Below are 16,919 nucleotides of genomic sequence, written 5' to 3' on the forward strand. Positions count from 1 at the left end.
ACCATAGTGAGCATAGCATGATTATTGCTGCAGCAATAATAGCGTTTTGGAGGTACTCTATACGAATGTAAACATTGGAGGGACAGGGATAGGTAATACGGTAATATATAATATGAAGTTGTCTTTTTCACAAAAACCTGTGGGGAAACTCATAGGAACTACTAATACCTATTGAGAAGGACTTTGCGAGCTCTTCGCCCCAGCTGTACTGTCAATACCTTCTGCCTACCTTCCTGCAATACTGTGAACTTTCCCACAATACTGCAATAATTATCGTATCGTGATATTAATACTGTGATAAAACATTATTCTGAATATATCAGTAGAATGTTCTAATTATTCTACAAATGTGTAGCAGTAGAGACCCCTCCCCACATCTGCATTTGAATGAATAAACGCCCTCGGCCACTGTTTGCGGTAATACGATACTGGTTTCATGTTATGGTCCACTCATCACTGCAGTTTGTTGAAGCTGTTTGAGAGATTGTTTACACACTATCTGGTTAGACAGGACTAAGTACTGTATCTGCTGTTATGATGAACACATTGCTCATAAATAAGTATTCATTGTCCACATCTTGCTTGTCAGCCCAGCCTGTTTTTCGCGCTAAAGCCGAAGACACAGGCAGCTAAAAACTGTATCACCGTGAATTTGTCACTGTATGTACGTTATAGAAATTGAAGGTAATGTAGCTTAAACAGGGTGTATTAAACTGGATTTACACTGCAGAACCAAGTGCACAATTCTTATTTATTACCTACACTACCGTTCAAAATCTGTATCGGATGCATATCTGATTTTTAGCCACATTTAGAAGAGGCGTGATTCTGATATAAAGACGATTCCATGTGCATTTTCTCTTTATGCTGCCATGACACATATCCCAATTGTGCCACTTGAGAGAATTAAATCTGAATTGTGTCCCTTGAACCACATAGTGTAAATCCAGCCTTAATGATGATTAAACAGCTGTTAACATTCAACTTCTGCACCCTTTTGGGGGAAAAAAAAATCCATCCAGGCCCTTCTGACGACCGTGACCTCCCCGCACATCGAGATCCACGAAGGCACAATTCTCCTCACTGTCAGGACCTGCTACAACATCTACCTGGCCAGCCGCAACCTCATCAATCAGACCACCGCAAAGGCCACGCTCACTCAGATGCTCAACGTCATCTTCACCCGCATGGAGAACCAAGCTGTCAGTCCACTTTACTCTTTCGTAGCGTTCTACAACCCATCTCTTTATATAGAGGAACCATTCAGCAGAGTGCAGACCGCCACCAAAGCGGTTACAATGATCGTTAATTCCAAATAGTGGTAGAGTCCTACACAGTTTCTTCAGATTTAGAAATAAGATTTTCCACTAACGGTAATGTGAATGCAAATAATCTCTTCCAACATTTTTTACTGGTAAACAATTGTTAAATAAGACAACTATTGTTAATATTTAACGATAAAAACAATAAATGCTAACTATAATGGCAAGTGTAATGCGAAAGTGAGTTGTCTTGCAGATGCGCCTCTGCATCTAAAGTGTTGATGGGAAACATTTTATGTGCGATCAATATTCCACCGTTGGTGGAAATTATGGCCTTAACATAAAAGCAACTGTTTTAGGGTTTTAATAGATTTTATTTATTTATTTTTTTTTTGCTTATAGAAAAAGAAAATTACATTGACATTACAATGACATTATTCAAAACACGTTTTGGTTTTTGCTCCCCCCCCCCCCCCCCCCCCCCTTTCTGGGATTTGTTTTTTCTCTTGATACCAAGCAAACAGTCATCCCCTCCCTCACCCTACCCCCCAGCATTAACTTGCATAAACTTCCACAGAAATAAAATACATATTTTTTTTTTGTGCAAATCATAAGAAAATAGGTGGCCACCTTTTGGAAAAATGTCCCTTTACTCAAAGCATGCATGCATACACGATCATTAATAAATTAACATTTTTAATGTTTAACAATTAATGTATAACATAATAAAATGAGACGTCAAACTACTAAGTTGAGCTGGTTCATAATGTAAGAATAATAGTAATGTTGCACCTTCTCCAGCTCTTTTTTTCCCCCTCTAGAGTTGTTCATGTGAGGCAAGGCGACATTGGTGAAATATTTGCGGCTTGCAATCACTTACTTGGGTCAGAAGTTGCCAACATGTCGATTAATCATTGCTTTTGCAAAGTATAAACCGCAATATTCAGAGCCATTGAGTCCATGATTGCCTTCCTCCTGGCTCCTTTCTTGTTCTATGCAAAACAATGTGAAAATTATCCCATTCATGTTGTCCGTTTCTTAGATGGGATTAAACTGACTAGTCGCTTTTAATAAAATAGTCGACAGAGATGTCAGTAAAGTCTTTTAAGTATAGTCACCAAATTGCTCATTTGACAATAGTTTGATTTTGAAAAATGAGCTGCACTCTGTTAATGGTCTGCTAATAGCCCTATCAATTTAGATAAACTGGATAAAATCGATTAAATGCCCAGCCCTTGTAGAGCACATTACAAAGGTGCCAAGCTGAAGGAATCAACGACATGTTACCCATCTTCAATGCATCATGGTTTTCATGTGATAATCTTACAGTAAATTGCTCCCGAAGGAAATTTTTTTTTTCATTTTATTTATAGTTGCCTTCCAGGGCACTCAAGGACACTGTACAAACATGGTTAAAATAAATGTAGCAATACAATAAAAATAGCAGAACATAAAACATCAATTAAAATGGCAAATGATATGGGAAATATTTATGCGACTAAACAGTCCAGAATAGGTGTGTCTTGAGTTTGGATTTGAAGAGGATTAATGAGTCTGTCTCAGGGTCACGTGGTATTGAGTTCCAAAGATAGGGGGCAGAGCGGCTGAAGGCTCTGTCTCCTACGGTGGGCAAAAGGGATGGTGAGGTAGGACGGTGCAGATCAGTATTTTATATTGGATCTGGTATTGGAGTTGATATAGGACTGGAGTGATGTGGTGATCCTTGTGATGATATGCACAACAGAGTTCTGGAGAAGCTGTAGTTTTTGTAGTGAATTGTGGGGGAGACCAAACAGGAGAGAGCTGCAATAATCCAGGCGGGAAGTGGCTATGAGCAAGGATAGTAGCAGTGTGGCGGGTGAGGGATGGACCGAGGCGATTGATGTTTTGTAAGTGGAAATAGGCAAACGGGGTGATGTTTGTGTGCTTGGAAGGAGAGTGTTCTGTCGAGGATGACACCCAGACTCTTCACCTGAGGGTGCTGGGTGAACAGAGGAATTGTCAACTGTAATGGGAAAAACTGGAAAATAGTTTTTTGCATTCCAATAAAATATTTGTTTCCCAAAATCCTGCACCCCACAAAGTTATGTCTGAGAAAGTTATTCATTTTTCTGCTTTGTTGTTAGCGTTTCGCTTGGTCGAGGTCGTCATGCAATTAGGGCCAGTCGTGACCTCCTGGTCAGGTATGTGGCCAGTAATTAAAGGAGTCTCTCTTTACTAAAAAATAAAAAAATAAATATATCATGTTACTTCTCTTTTGCATCAATTGGCTAAAATGTATACAAATAACGATTTTTAACACCGTTCGCCAAAACCCAAATTGGACATTTGGTTGCTCCTTGTGCCCAAATGTTTGGAAAAGAACATTCACATACATTAAACCAGAGTTGAAGCAGGCTGCAAAAGTGCAGGGAATGCTGGGGGCTTGTACTGTACCATCGACCGTTCAAAAGGTTGGGGGTACAGTTGGTGGCATAACATACTGCTCATACTAATATCATTAAAATGTGCCCCTCTGGGTCTGTGGGGAGTCGCCGACTGTCGTAAGGCGTTTTTGCAAAAACTGGAAAAAGTGTGGGTGTTGAACACTTTTTCCAAAAACACACAAAAATATGTGACTACTTGATGAGCAATAAAATAAATAAAAATAACTGACAATAGGCGACTCAATAAAAATTGGCCTGTTACCAAATTTTGGTCCTGACCTAAAATTTGGAGAAACCCAACTTTAGATGACGTATGACATGAAAGTGTAGGACTGTTACTTCTTTTCTTGTTACTGCAGCGGCACGTACAGGAAAGCTGTGCTAGTACCCGCAATTTTGTCTTACACCTTGATTGCTTAGTTGTTCCAGGAAGTCAGCTTCTCTTCCTCCATAGGCTTTGGAGGCACAGGAGCAAGAGAAGGACCGGCTTCGTCTGCCTCAAAACAACCCCTCTCCAGTTCCTTGTACCCAAAGGTCAGACTCCCCTGGGTCTGAACGGACGCCCACCCTGGAGCCACAGAGCTCCCCATCACCGGCAGCCAATACTCCAGATCTCAACGCTACCAACTCGACGGCACCACCTCCGCCTGACCTGGACCTAGACACATCGACAGTTAATGGAGATTCAGACTGCAGTAATGTTCCAGAGAATGGAGCAGAAGAGGTCACACCATGTGGAGGTGTGTGTCGTCGCCAGATTAATTAATGAATCTTAATTTAAAACTCCATTTTACGGCATAAATAACTTTTTTCCTCCCAGACTCAGTTTTTGAAGATGAACGCACTGAAGCACCTCTAGGAGAAGCTCAGGCAGCTGAAGAAGTCAACACGGATCCAGCAGCACTGACTGAAGGAGATGAAGGAGAACAACCTCACACCGGTCAGAGCTCAACTTTTTTGTGGTCATGTTCTCCCTTGAATGTCTTTTTAGTCAAAGATTCAAATGTCAGTATAGTAAACTTTCCCTTTTCACTTTACTAAATCAGGTCACTCAAAGGAAGAATTTGTGGTACAGCCTTTGAATTGGATCTCATTAGATTGTTGACAGTGACTGAAATCAGTATTTAACATGTCACCATTTTTCTCACTAACCAAAGGTGCTATTGACCTGATCATTTCACCAGATGTTGTGAACAACCCAAGTAATCCATACATACAAATAAGCTCAGAAATTAAGTTGTTTAAAAATGTGAAATGACACAGGGAAAAAGTACTGAACAAATGAACAAAGGGAGTTGCAAAAAGGCATTGAAAGCCAGGACAACACCTAAAATCTATCAATAATCAAACAGCAATGCAGCCCCTTGTCAGCTGGTCCAGTCCTAATTGTTGGCCTACAAAAGGTCTCATTGCCAAGTTGTGAGTCAAGACACATCTCATGATGGGTAAGAGCAGAGAGCTGTCTCCAAACCATCGCAAACTAATTGTTGCAAAACATAAAGGCATTGGTTACAGGTGCATTTGTAAGGTTCTGAACGTTCCAGTGAGCACGGTTGGATCCATAATACGTACGTGGAAAGCCAATCATACCACCAAAAATTTGCTTCGATCAGGTGCTCCTCGCAAGATTTCTAAGTGGATTGCAAAGAATAATCAGAAGAGTTGTCCAAGAGCCAAGGACCACCTGTGGAGAGCTTCAAAAAGACTAAAATTGCTAAAATTTGTTTTCTTTATGGCTGGTTTCTTTGGACAAATGTAAATACTTTTACAGTATATCATTTATTCATGCAAATATAATATACAGTTTGTAAACACAAACAAAGCCTAAATATCCAATATTTTAATCTTTGTTGGCTCTTGGCTTTTCCTCCAATTAGACGACCCCGCTGCCCAGCACGTATCTGAGGAGACAAGAGTACCTCTCCCTCGAGCCGGCGGCGAGGCACTACAACTGAACGGCATCATCGAAGACCGCTCGTCTGTTTCTTCAGCAGACATGTTGGTGAGCAACTTGCAAGTATAGTTACAGAAAAATCGCTTGGTTCTCTTTGTTTCTTTACATGAGTGGTGCAGTTGTACAACATTGCAAACTCCAACTACCATAATAATAAACATTATCACTGCCAGTCCTCCGTGTTAACGTGGATATTTGAATTCAACAGCCGTCAATGGCAGTGAATGAGTAAAATTAATAGCTCTTTGACAGCGACAACCCAAACTGATTATATGTTTAATGTTTTTTTATTTAATCACATTAGATGGTGCAACAATAAACATGCCAGTGCTTTTGCTTTCTTCGTGACTCAGGATGCTGAAGCCCTGCAAGGACCCCACAGCACCTCCCGTTTCTCTCATATCCTACAGAAGGATGCCTTCCTGGTGTTTCGCTCCCTGTGCAAACTTTCAATGAAGCCACTTGCTGAAGGACCCCCAGATCCAAAGTGCGTAAGAAGCCAGCTAGCTAACAAGACCTGTTTGAGTCCTCTGAGGGCAATTTGTTCAACTGCACAGTGTCTACTTGTCTTGAAACTGCTCGAGTCACTATTGACACGTTTCCATTGGCGAAGGAAGGTGCTAAGAGGTACGCTGCATTATTGTTTTGCAATGTCTCCACATTGCCGCAACGCTCCCTTTTTATTGCTGCTCTCATTCCCTCGTCCAATAAAATGTTTCTCCTTAGCCGAAAAGTACATACAGGAGTGCCTCGTTCTCCACCGTTGGTTAACCCGCCTCATTCAGACTGATGCATTCAAATGCGGCATGGCTTTCACACTTCCACAAGGTACTATTTTGTGGAACCTGGCTGCCCCAAATTAAAGTGATCTTCACCTTGAAACTTCAACTGAAAATGAAAACTAGATTGAAACACATTTCACCAAGTTTACTAGGGCTCTCCATTTATACATTTAAAGAGTCTGAATATTTACGGATATTGTATTCTTTTTAATAAATATGCAAAATGTCTAAAATTCATGTTTTGCATTGCCATTATGGGGAACTGAGTTTAGAGTTTTGAAAATATTCCAGGTGAAAGCTCCGGCGTTACATACATTGCAAAAATGGATTTCTGAGAATGTGAAAAAGACTTGTTTCTAGGAAATTGTTATTTTTAGCCTAAAAAGAAACATAATCTTTATAAACAAGTTTTGTATTAGACCAAGTAATCTCATTGTAAGTAAATATATACAACTTTTTCTCAAAAAGATATTACAGCTAATTTTAAGACAGAATGACTGGTAATAAGCCAAAACCAATGATTTTCACTGTCCCATCTGAAGAGCAAGACTTTTTTTTCCTTTTCAGAGTAAGACCAATTGTACAACTTTTTAATTTAAGAAATGCATGAATAACACCAATTAAAGTTTTTATTGTCAAGCACATCACAGCAGCAATATTCACTTTTATACAATTGCGATGATATACAAACGTGCCTGTGAATACCTGATTCATCCAGGTCATTTTATTCTCAGGGCATTAAATCGATCACAGCTGGACTGTTCTGATTCTGGTTGCCTATGGTTGTCGTGTCTGGTTATTTAGGCTAGTCTGTCCTAACTAAGACCTTGGTGCATTAATTGATGAAACCTGCTCAGATGAGAAATGAAACGTCTTGTAAGACAACCGGAACAGTCCATTTGCTTTTTTTAACGTAATACAAGCAAGAGAAAAAAAACAAACATTACGATGTCACATATTGGTATGTGGGAAATAATAAATCTAGCCTTATATGCTACAGTGCTATTGTATTGCAGGAGGTGAATCCCTCCTAATTCCCAGCATGCTCTTTGTAAATAGTTGTACTAAATCAAACTACCAGTAAACGTTTTGCTTTATTTAGATTTGTCCTGCCCGGGCAGACACTCGAGTGTGTGCCTTTGCTTACTGTACATAATGCAAGGTTGATCTGCGTGCATTTTATTTCATGAAACCCTGATTGTGGGTTGTGGTAAACATTAGCCTTCCAGTCATGTTCTCTAAATTGCTAAGGGTTACCTGGCGACTTAGCTGGGTGATGGCTGCCGCCCACCTTGTGATTCGACCGAACCCCATTAAAATTTCATGAGGTTCAGCAACGAGTACACACACACACACACACACTTACCTCTTGAATGAGAGAGAAATATCCTGCTTAAACTGGACTTGTTTTCAGATGTTTTCACTCAAGTTGAGTAAGAAACAAGCCACAAAAAAAGAGTTCATGAATTCGTTTTGAGTTTATACTACTTGGAATGCCACTTATTTTAAGGTTTTTCCTCTCTTTTGTAGAGCTAGCGTATTTTCCTTATTTCAAGAAATTCTCCATGTAACTCACTTCTTGCACAAGCAGATAATTTAACTTATTTCTAGTCTGAATCCTCTCAAAACAAGTATACATTTCTTAAGGCATATTTTGGCATATTTTTTACTGTATGTGGCAAAAACAACAAGATAAATTCTGAGATTTGTGTGTAAATGTACTGTGGTTGCATGGAGTGGACCGACACAAAGTTCTGTCTCTTCACAGGTTATAGTGCCTTGACATCTCTGGTTACTGTAACTTTACCCTAGGCTACGTGTTGTGGCTAGGCCAAAGTAAACAGCCCATAGAAACCATGATAGTCTATTGTGAAACCCCCCTTGTTTAAACTGTGGAATACTCTTGATGGAAACCTCTGTTTGTTGGGATTGGTTTTGGCTTTAATCACATTCCAATGTGTGTTTGTCACTTGAGATGTCGTCATGGTCTCTCATCCATTTTTCCCATTAATTTGAGCTGACCTTATAGCAAGAGTGTCCTAAACCAGGGCTTCTCAATTGTTCACCTCATAAACTTAACGCCAAACTGCCAAGCTATGGCTCGCGGACCCCTGTTTCAAAACCACTGTCCTAAACAGTTGGAGGATGCCAGTTAGGATCCGTTGTGGTTGCCTACATGTAAATTATTTTGTGTGTTTTCAAATTGTATTTTGTGTAGGTCACACGAGTTGCGATCCAAGATCGTGTCGCTGCAGCTGCTGCTCTCCGTGCTGCAGGGCGCAGGACCGGTGTTCCGCACCCACGAGATGTTCGTCAATGCCATAAAGCAGTATCTGTGTGTGGCACTGTCAAAAAATGGCGTCTCCTCCGTGCCAGAGGTGTTCGAGCTCTCTCTGGCCATCTTCCTCACATTGCTCTCCCACTTCAAGGTCCACCTGAAGATGCAGATTGAGGTACATGTAACAGTGGGTGGTGGCAGCTTGCAAACTGCCATCTTGTTGCTGTATTTTCAAAGCTCTTTCTCGCATACTGTGCTTCAGGTGTTTTTTCGGGAGATTTTTCTCACCATCTTGGAGACTTCGACAAGCTCCTTCGAACACAAGTGGATGGTCATCCAGACACTAACACGCATTTGTGCAGGTATGCGTCGAAAGCGGGGGTAGTCAAAGTATGGCCAGTGGACCACCTGTAATTTGTTTCATTTATTTTGCAGTTCCCCCCCCCCCCTGTAAAATGTATTTAATTTAAACTTGATTATTTTTATTAGTTTATTTTATTAAATAATTGGGCAATTGATTTATTGTAAATAACTAAAATATATAAAAAAAAGAATCTATATATATAGATATATATATATATATATATATATCTATAGATAGATATATCTATATATAGATATATCTATATATAGATATATATCTATATATAGATATATCTATATATAGATATATCTATCTATAGATATATCTATATATATATATATAGATATCTATATATATAGATATATCTATATCTCTCTCTCTATATATATATAGATATATAGATATAGATATATATATAGATATAGATATAGATGTATCTATATCTCTCTCTCTCTCTATATATATATATATATATATATAGAGAGAGAGATAGATATGACCATACGTGACCATCGTATTTATAATTATAATGGATCAATTATAATAAAATTCTAAATAATGAAATAAAAACAGTATTTTACATATGTATTTGAATCTTTTTTACTCAGTCTACAAATAACCTGGCCCGTCTGTCCGTTTTTCAAAAAAATCAAAACTGAATGTGAACGAACATGCAGTGTTTATTTAGGCAGATAGACTAACATTTCTCCAGATGAGGCAAAGTTAAGTTTATCCTTTATTATTGTTTATTTTTACTATTAGGTTTTTTGTGATGAATGTTCTTTCATAGTACTTTCAACAAGGCATCGCTGCCATTATCCTGAGCCTAACAAAAGTCTGCTAGCTTAATGCTAACATACCAAGGGAAACTGTTACTTTAGCGTGCACACAGCAGTAACGCATAACAATATAACATCCAACAATACTCACAATCATATAGTTATTCTCTCTGCTTTGTGGAAACAAAACTGCTGGAGTTTAAGCATTAGCTTTAGTTTAATTGGCTGTCGACTTCCTCTTGACATCATCATCAGACTCTGTCAATAGTCAATTGGTCAACAATAATGTATTCCCCATTTTGTGATGCTTCCCTTTCCTCTCCAGATGCCCAATGTGTGGTCGACATCTACGTAAACTACGATTGTGACCTCAATGCCTCCAACATCTTTGAGCGCCTTGTCAATGACCTCTCTAAAATAGCTATGGGCAGGAGTGGTCAGGAGCTGGGCATGTCTCCTCTGCAGGTACACCCTTGTGGTTGGCCACTCTGATGCATGGCACACAGTTGGAAGAAGGAGAATGACACATCCCCTTGTTTAATTTGTTTTAAAGTAACATGAGGATTTATATAAGACAATGTGTTGGTGAATTGTATTTACTGTATTTCTTCGTGTAGTGGCCAGGGGTGTTTATTTACGCAAATGCAGAGAAACAATAAATAAATAAAATAAAATGGAGAGGCCTTTATTTGTACAAATCAATTTTTTATCACAATATGAAATATGTAATTTTTGTCTTCATTGAAGTATTATATTACTGTATATGATCCATCCATTTTCTATAACACTTGTCCTCATTAGGGTTGTGGGTAAGCTGGATGCTATCCCAGCTGACTTTGGGAGAGAGGCGGGCTACACCCTGGACGAGTCAACAGCTAATCACAAGGCACATATAAACAAACAACCATTTATACTGGCTTTCACACCTCTAGACAATTTAGTCTTCAATTAACATGACATAACTGTACATGTTTTTGGAATGTGGGAGGAAACATGCAAACTGTTGGCTGGTGCTGAGGTTCGAACCCCAAACCTCAGAACTGTGAGGCAGGCCTGTGAGGCTGGCCTGCTAACCACTCATTCACCATGCTATCCCAATAAAATCTCCATCCATCCATCCATTTTCCTCCGCTTATCCGAGGTCAGGTCGCGGGGACAGCAGCCTGAGCAGGGAAGCCCAGATTTCCCTCTCCCCAGCCACTTCCTCCAGCTCTTCCAAGGGGATCCCGAGGCGTTCCCAGGCCAGCCGAGAGACATAGTCTCTCCAGCGTGGCGAGACTATGATGATGATGATGTTCGTGCCTGGAACACATCCAGGAGGCATCCTAGACGGATGCCTGAGCCACCTCATCTGGATCCTCTCAATGCGGAGGAGCAGCGGCTCTGGGATGACTGAGCTTCTCACCTTATCTCTAAGGGAGAGCCCGGATACCCTGTGGAGGAAACTCATTTCAGCCACTTGTATCGGGGATCTTGTTCGTTCGGTCACGACCCACAGCTCGTGACCATAGGTGAGGATAGGAATGTAAATCGAGAGCTCCGCCTTTTGGTTTAGCTCCTTCTTCACCACAACGGACCGATTTTATAAAGTCTGCATCTCTGCAGACGCTGGACCGATCCGCCTGTCAATCTCTCGTTCCATTCTTCCCTCACTTGTGAACAAAACCCAAGATATTTGAACGCCTCCACTTGGGGCAGGATCTCATCCCCGACCCGGAGAGGGCACTCCACCCTTTTCCAACTGAGGACCATGGTCTCAGATTTGGAGGTGCTGATTCTCATCCCAGCTGCTTCGCACTCCGCTGCGAACTGCTCCAGTGAGAGTTGGAGATCACGGCTTGATGAAGCCAACACAACCACATCATCTGCAAAAAGCAGAGATACAATACTGAGGCCATCCCTCTACTCCTCGGCTCCGCCTAGAAATTCTGTCCATAAAAGTTATGAACAGAATCGGTGACAAAGGGCAGCCTTGGCGGAGTCCAACCCTCACCGGTCCGACTTGCTGCCGGCAATGCGGACCAAACGCTGACAGTCGTGCAGGGACTGAACAGCCCGTAGCAGGTGGTTCGGCACCCCATATTCCCGAAGCACCTCCCACAGGACTCCCCGAGGGACACGGTCGAATGCCTTCTCCAAGTCCACAAAACACATGTAAACTGGTTGGGCGAACTCCCATGCACCCTCGAGGACCCTGCTGAGGGTGTAGAGCTGGTCCACTGTTCCACGGCCAGGACGAAAACCACACTGCTCCTCCTGAATTTGAGAGTCGACTTCCCGATGGACCCTCCTCTCCAGCACCCCTGAATAAGACCTTCCCAGAAAGGCTGAGGAGTGTGATCCCCCTGTAGTTGGAACACACCCTGCGGTCCCCATTTTCAAAAAAGGGGACCACCACCCCAGTCTGCCAATCCAGTGGCACTGTCCCCGATGTCCATGCGATGTTGCAGAGGCGTGTCAACCAGGACAACCCGAAAACATCCAGAGCCTTTAGCAACTCCGGGCGAATCTCATCCACCCCCGGGGCCTTGCCACCGAGGAGCTTTTTAACCACCTTGGTGACCTCAACTCCAGAGATAGGAGAGCCCGCCTCAGAGACCCCAGACTCAGCTTCCTCATGGGAAGCCGTGTCGGTGGAATTGAGGAGGTCTTCGAAGTATTCTCCCCACCGACTCACAACGTCCCGAGTCGAGGTCAGCAGTGCCCCATCCCCACTATACACAGTGTTGATGGTGCACTGCTTCCCCCTCCTGAGATGCCGGATGGTGGACCAGAATTTCCTCGAAGCCGTTCGGAAATCGTTCTCCATGGCCTCACTGAACTCCGCCCACGTCCGTTTTTTTTGCCTCAGCAACCACCAAAGCTGCTTTCCGCTTGGCCAGCCGGTACCCATCAGCTGTCTCAGGCGTCCCACAGGCCAAAAAGGGCCGATAGGACTCCTTCAGCTTGACGGCATCCCTCACCGCTGGTGTCCACCGACGGGTTCGGGGATTGCTGCCACGACAGGCACAGACTACTTTACGGCCACAGCTCCGGTCAGCCGCCTCGGCAATGCAGGCACGGAACATGATCCACTCGGACTCAATGTCCCCCGCCTCCCCCGGAACGTGAGCAAAATTCTGTTGGAGGTGGTAGTTGAAACTCCTTCTGACAGGGGATTCTGCCAGACGTTCCCAGCAGACCCTCACAATACGTTTGGGCCTGCCAGGTCGGACTGGCATCTTCCCCCACCATTGGAGCTAACTCACCACCAGGTGGTGATCAGTTGACAGATCCACCCCTCTCTTCACCAGAGTGTCCAAGACATACAGCCGCAAGTCAGATGACGCGACCGCAAATCAGATGACACGAGCACAAAGTCGATCATCGAACTGCGACCTAGGGTGTCCTGGTGCCAAGTGCACGTGTGGACACCCTTGTGCTTGAACATGGTGTTTGTTATGGACAATCCGTGGTGAGCACAGAAGTCTAGTAACAAAACACCACTCTGGTTCTTATCGGGTGGGCCGTTCCTCCCAATCATGCCCCTCCATGTCCCACTGTCATTGCCCACGTGAGCATTGAAATCCCCCAGCAGAACGATGGAGTCCCCAGCGGGAGCACTCTCCAGCACCCCTTCCAAGGACTCCAAAAACCTTGGGTATTCTGAACTGCTGTTTGGTGCATAGGCAGTGAACCCCAATGTACAGGCGCTGAGCCGGGGGGCAATAAGTATACCCACTCCTGCTTGGCGCGTTTCACCTGTGCAACTCGAGAGTGGAAGAGCGTCCAACCCCTCTCAAGAGGACTGGTACCAGAGCTCAAGCCATGTGTGGAGGCGAGCCCGACTATATCTAATCGGAACTTCTCGACCTCGCACACCAGCTCGGGCTCCTTCCCTCCCAGAGAGGTGACGTTCCACGTCCCTAGAGCCAGCTTCTGTCGTCGGGGATCGGATCGCCAAGGTCCCTGCCTTCGGTCACCACCCAGCTCACAATGCACCCGACCCCTATGGCCCCTCCCACAGGTGTTTGGCACATGGGAAGGGGGACCCACATTACCCTTTCGGGCTGTGCCCGGCCGAGCCCCATGGGTGCAAGCCCGGCCACCAGGCGCTCACCTTCGAGCCCAACCTCCAGGCCTGGCTCCAGAGGGGTCCCCGGTGACCCGCGTCCTGGCAAGGGAAAACGAGATACAATCATTTTTCTCATCATAGGGGTCTTTGGAGCCGTGCGTTGTCTGGTCCCTCACCTAGGACCTGTTTGTCATGGGTACCCTGCCAGGGGCATAAAGCCCCAGACAACTTAGCTCCTAGGATCATTGGGACACACACACACCTCCACCATGATAAGGTGACGGCTCAAGGAGTGTCCTAATAAAATCTATATTGTCATCAACATCCATCCATTTTCTGTACTGCTTATCCTCACTTGGGTAACGGGCGTGATGGAGCCTATCCCAGCTATATCCGAGCGAGAGGCGGGGTACACCCTGAACTCGTCGCCAGCAAATCACAGGCCACATATAAACAAACAACCATTCACAGTCACATTCACACCTACGGGCAATTTAGAGTCTTCAATCAACCTACCACGCGTGCTTTTGGAATGTTGGAGAAAACCGCAGTACCTGGAGGAAACCTACGCAGGCACAGGGAGGACATGCAAACTACACACAGGCGGGGCCGGGATTTGAACCCCGGTCCTCAGAACTGTGAAGCAGATGTGCTAACCAGTCGATCACCGTTCCGCCTGTCCATCCATCCATCCATCCATTTTCTACCGCTTATCGGTGTCGGGTCGCGGGGGCAGTAGCTTTAGCAGGGACGCCCAGACTTCCCTCTCCCCAGCCACTTCATCCAGCTCTTCCGGGGGGATCCCGAGGCGTTCCCAGGCCAGCCGAAGGACGTAGTCTCTCCAGCATGTCCTGGGTCGTCCCCGGAACACCTCACCAGGGAGGCGTCCGGGAGGCATCCGAATCAGATGCCCCAGCCACCTCATCTGGCTCCTCTCAATGCGGAGGAGCAGCGGCTCTACTCTGAGATCCTCCCGGATGACCGAGCTTCTCACCCTATCTCTAAGGGAGAGCCCGGACACCCTGCGGAGGAAACTCATTTCGGCTGCTTGTATCCGGGATCTTGTTCTTTCGGTCACGACCCACAGCCCATGACCATAGGTGAGGGTAGGAACGAAGATCGACCGGTAAATTGAGAGGTTCGCCTTTCGGCTTTACCACAACGGACCGATACAAAGTCTGCATCACTGCAGACGCTGCACCGATCCGCCTGTCGATCTCCCGTTCCATTCTTCCCTCACTCGTGAACAAGACCCCAAGATACTTGAACTCCTCCACTTGGGGCAGGATCTCATCCTCGACCTGGAGAGCGCATGCCACCCTTTTCCGACTGAGGACCATGGTCTCAGATTTGGAGGTGCTGATTCTCATCCCAGCCGGTTCACACTCGGCTGCGAACTGCTCCAGTGAGAGTTGGAGCTCACGGCTTGATGAAGCCAACAGAACCACATCATCTGCATAAAGCAGAGATGCAATACTGAGGCCACCAAACCGGACCCCCTCTACGCCTCGGCTGGGCCTAGAAATTCTGTCCATAAAAGTTATGAACAGAATCGGCGACAAAGGGCAGCCTTGGCGGAGTCCAACCCTCACCGGGAACGAGTCCGACTGACTGCCGGATATGCGGACCAAGGAGGGTGCTTCGGGAGTATGGGGTACCGAACCCCCTGATACGGGCTGTTTGGTCCCTGTACGACCGGAGTCAGAGTTTGGTCCGTGGCGCCTGTAATAAATATTATTTTTAATAATATACAGTAATATATAACTGTCTGATGCATCACTCATGGGGAAAATAATGTGTGCACTTCCACTTGACACAAGGGGGATTGAGTCATTAAACTTACCTTTTGTCATTTACACACAATAATAAAGGTTAGGAAATAAACGCAAATTGTAACAGCAAAGCAGACTATGCAGGCTATGACTTTCTACATTGGAATAGAAGCAGAAAAATACTTTGTTTCACTTTTCACTGTGCACGAGGTGCATTTAAGGACCAGTGACAAAACAGGACATATCAAAAGTAGGTAAAATAACACTATCAAACTTCTAAAACACATCAACTCATATACCTCATATTACTGTGAAGGAATTTTTACTATACTAATTCACAATATGCAGTATTGACATTTGAAGATTTTTTTGGGGAAAAAATTGTGCATTATATATTACAAATTACGGTAAATGAATAGTGTGTTCTTAACACTTTCTTTTTTGCTGTCAACAGGAGCTCAGCCTACGTAAGAAGGGCCTGGAGTGTCTGGTGTCCATCCTTAAATGTATGGTTGAGTGGAGCAAGGACATGTATGTCAACCCGAACCTTCAAGCCAACCTCGGTAAGCGCGTGGGGTATCTTCACATTCAATCTATTAGGGCTGGGCGATTAATCAAAATATAATCGTGATTTCGATTTTGGCTTGTCACGATCATCCATCCATCCATCCATTTTCCGTACCGCTTATCCTCATAAAAACGTTATATTCATAGAAAATTTATTAATGTGCCATGCCACCGGTTGTGTATGCAAGTTCCTGCGTTGTAAATGCACCCTTTGTTGCTTGTAGCAAGCATGTGACACATTCTTCTGCCCCCCCCTCAGCATGCTTTAAGCTGTTTTTTGTTTTGACACATGAGGCTTCAAGAATAGTCAAAGTGTTAACAAAACTGGAAAAGCGATAATTTAGAGTTTCATCCATCCATCCATCCATTTTCTGAGCCGCTTCTCCTCACTAGGGTCGCGGGGGTGCTGGAGCCTATCCCAGCTGTCATCGGGCAGGAGGCGGGGTACACCCTGAACTGGTTGCCAGCCAATCGCAGTTAGAGTTTCATATCACAACAATATCTTGTCCACCCCAATTTGAGGAAATTAAGTGTATAGTATTTTGGTACCTGTTCCCCAAACCTTATGGTTGTTGGGGACATCTGTGCCACAAATTGGATCATGAACTTTCATTTGGGCCTGATTGCAATACAGCCAAATTTCGCACCTGGACAAATGTGAACTGGTTCAAATAAAGGGCC

General features: G+C 44.0%; 1 protein-coding gene across 2 annotated transcripts in view; it reads left to right on the forward strand.

Annotated features, from left to right (window-relative positions):
* The window catches only part of arfgef2 (ADP-ribosylation factor guanine nucleotide-exchange factor 2 (brefeldin A-inhibited)), a 75,339-nt gene that overhangs the window by 9,413 nt on the left and 49,007 nt on the right, over positions 1–16,919 (forward strand). For both annotated transcript variants that reach the window (XM_061789151.1, XM_061789154.1), the window contains exons 5-13: positions 1,023–1,202; positions 4,143–4,428; positions 4,509–4,628; positions 5,566–5,690; positions 5,996–6,129; positions 8,643–8,877; positions 8,965–9,064; positions 10,171–10,310; positions 16,126–16,234. In XM_061789151.1, the coding sequence (XP_061645135.1) occupies positions 1,023–1,202; positions 4,143–4,428; positions 4,509–4,628; positions 5,566–5,690; positions 5,996–6,129; positions 8,643–8,877; positions 8,965–9,064; positions 10,171–10,310; positions 16,126–16,234 (1,429 nt within the window). The remainder of the gene's footprint in view (positions 1–1,022; positions 1,203–4,142; positions 4,429–4,508; positions 4,629–5,565; positions 5,691–5,995; positions 6,130–8,642; positions 8,878–8,964; positions 9,065–10,170; positions 10,311–16,125; positions 16,235–16,919) is intronic.

Source organism: Phyllopteryx taeniolatus, chromosome 1 (assembly GCF_024500385.1).
Source record: "Phyllopteryx taeniolatus isolate TA_2022b chromosome 1, UOR_Ptae_1.2, whole genome shotgun sequence".
Lineage (NCBI taxonomy): Eukaryota > Metazoa > Chordata > Actinopteri > Syngnathiformes > Syngnathidae > Phyllopteryx > Phyllopteryx taeniolatus.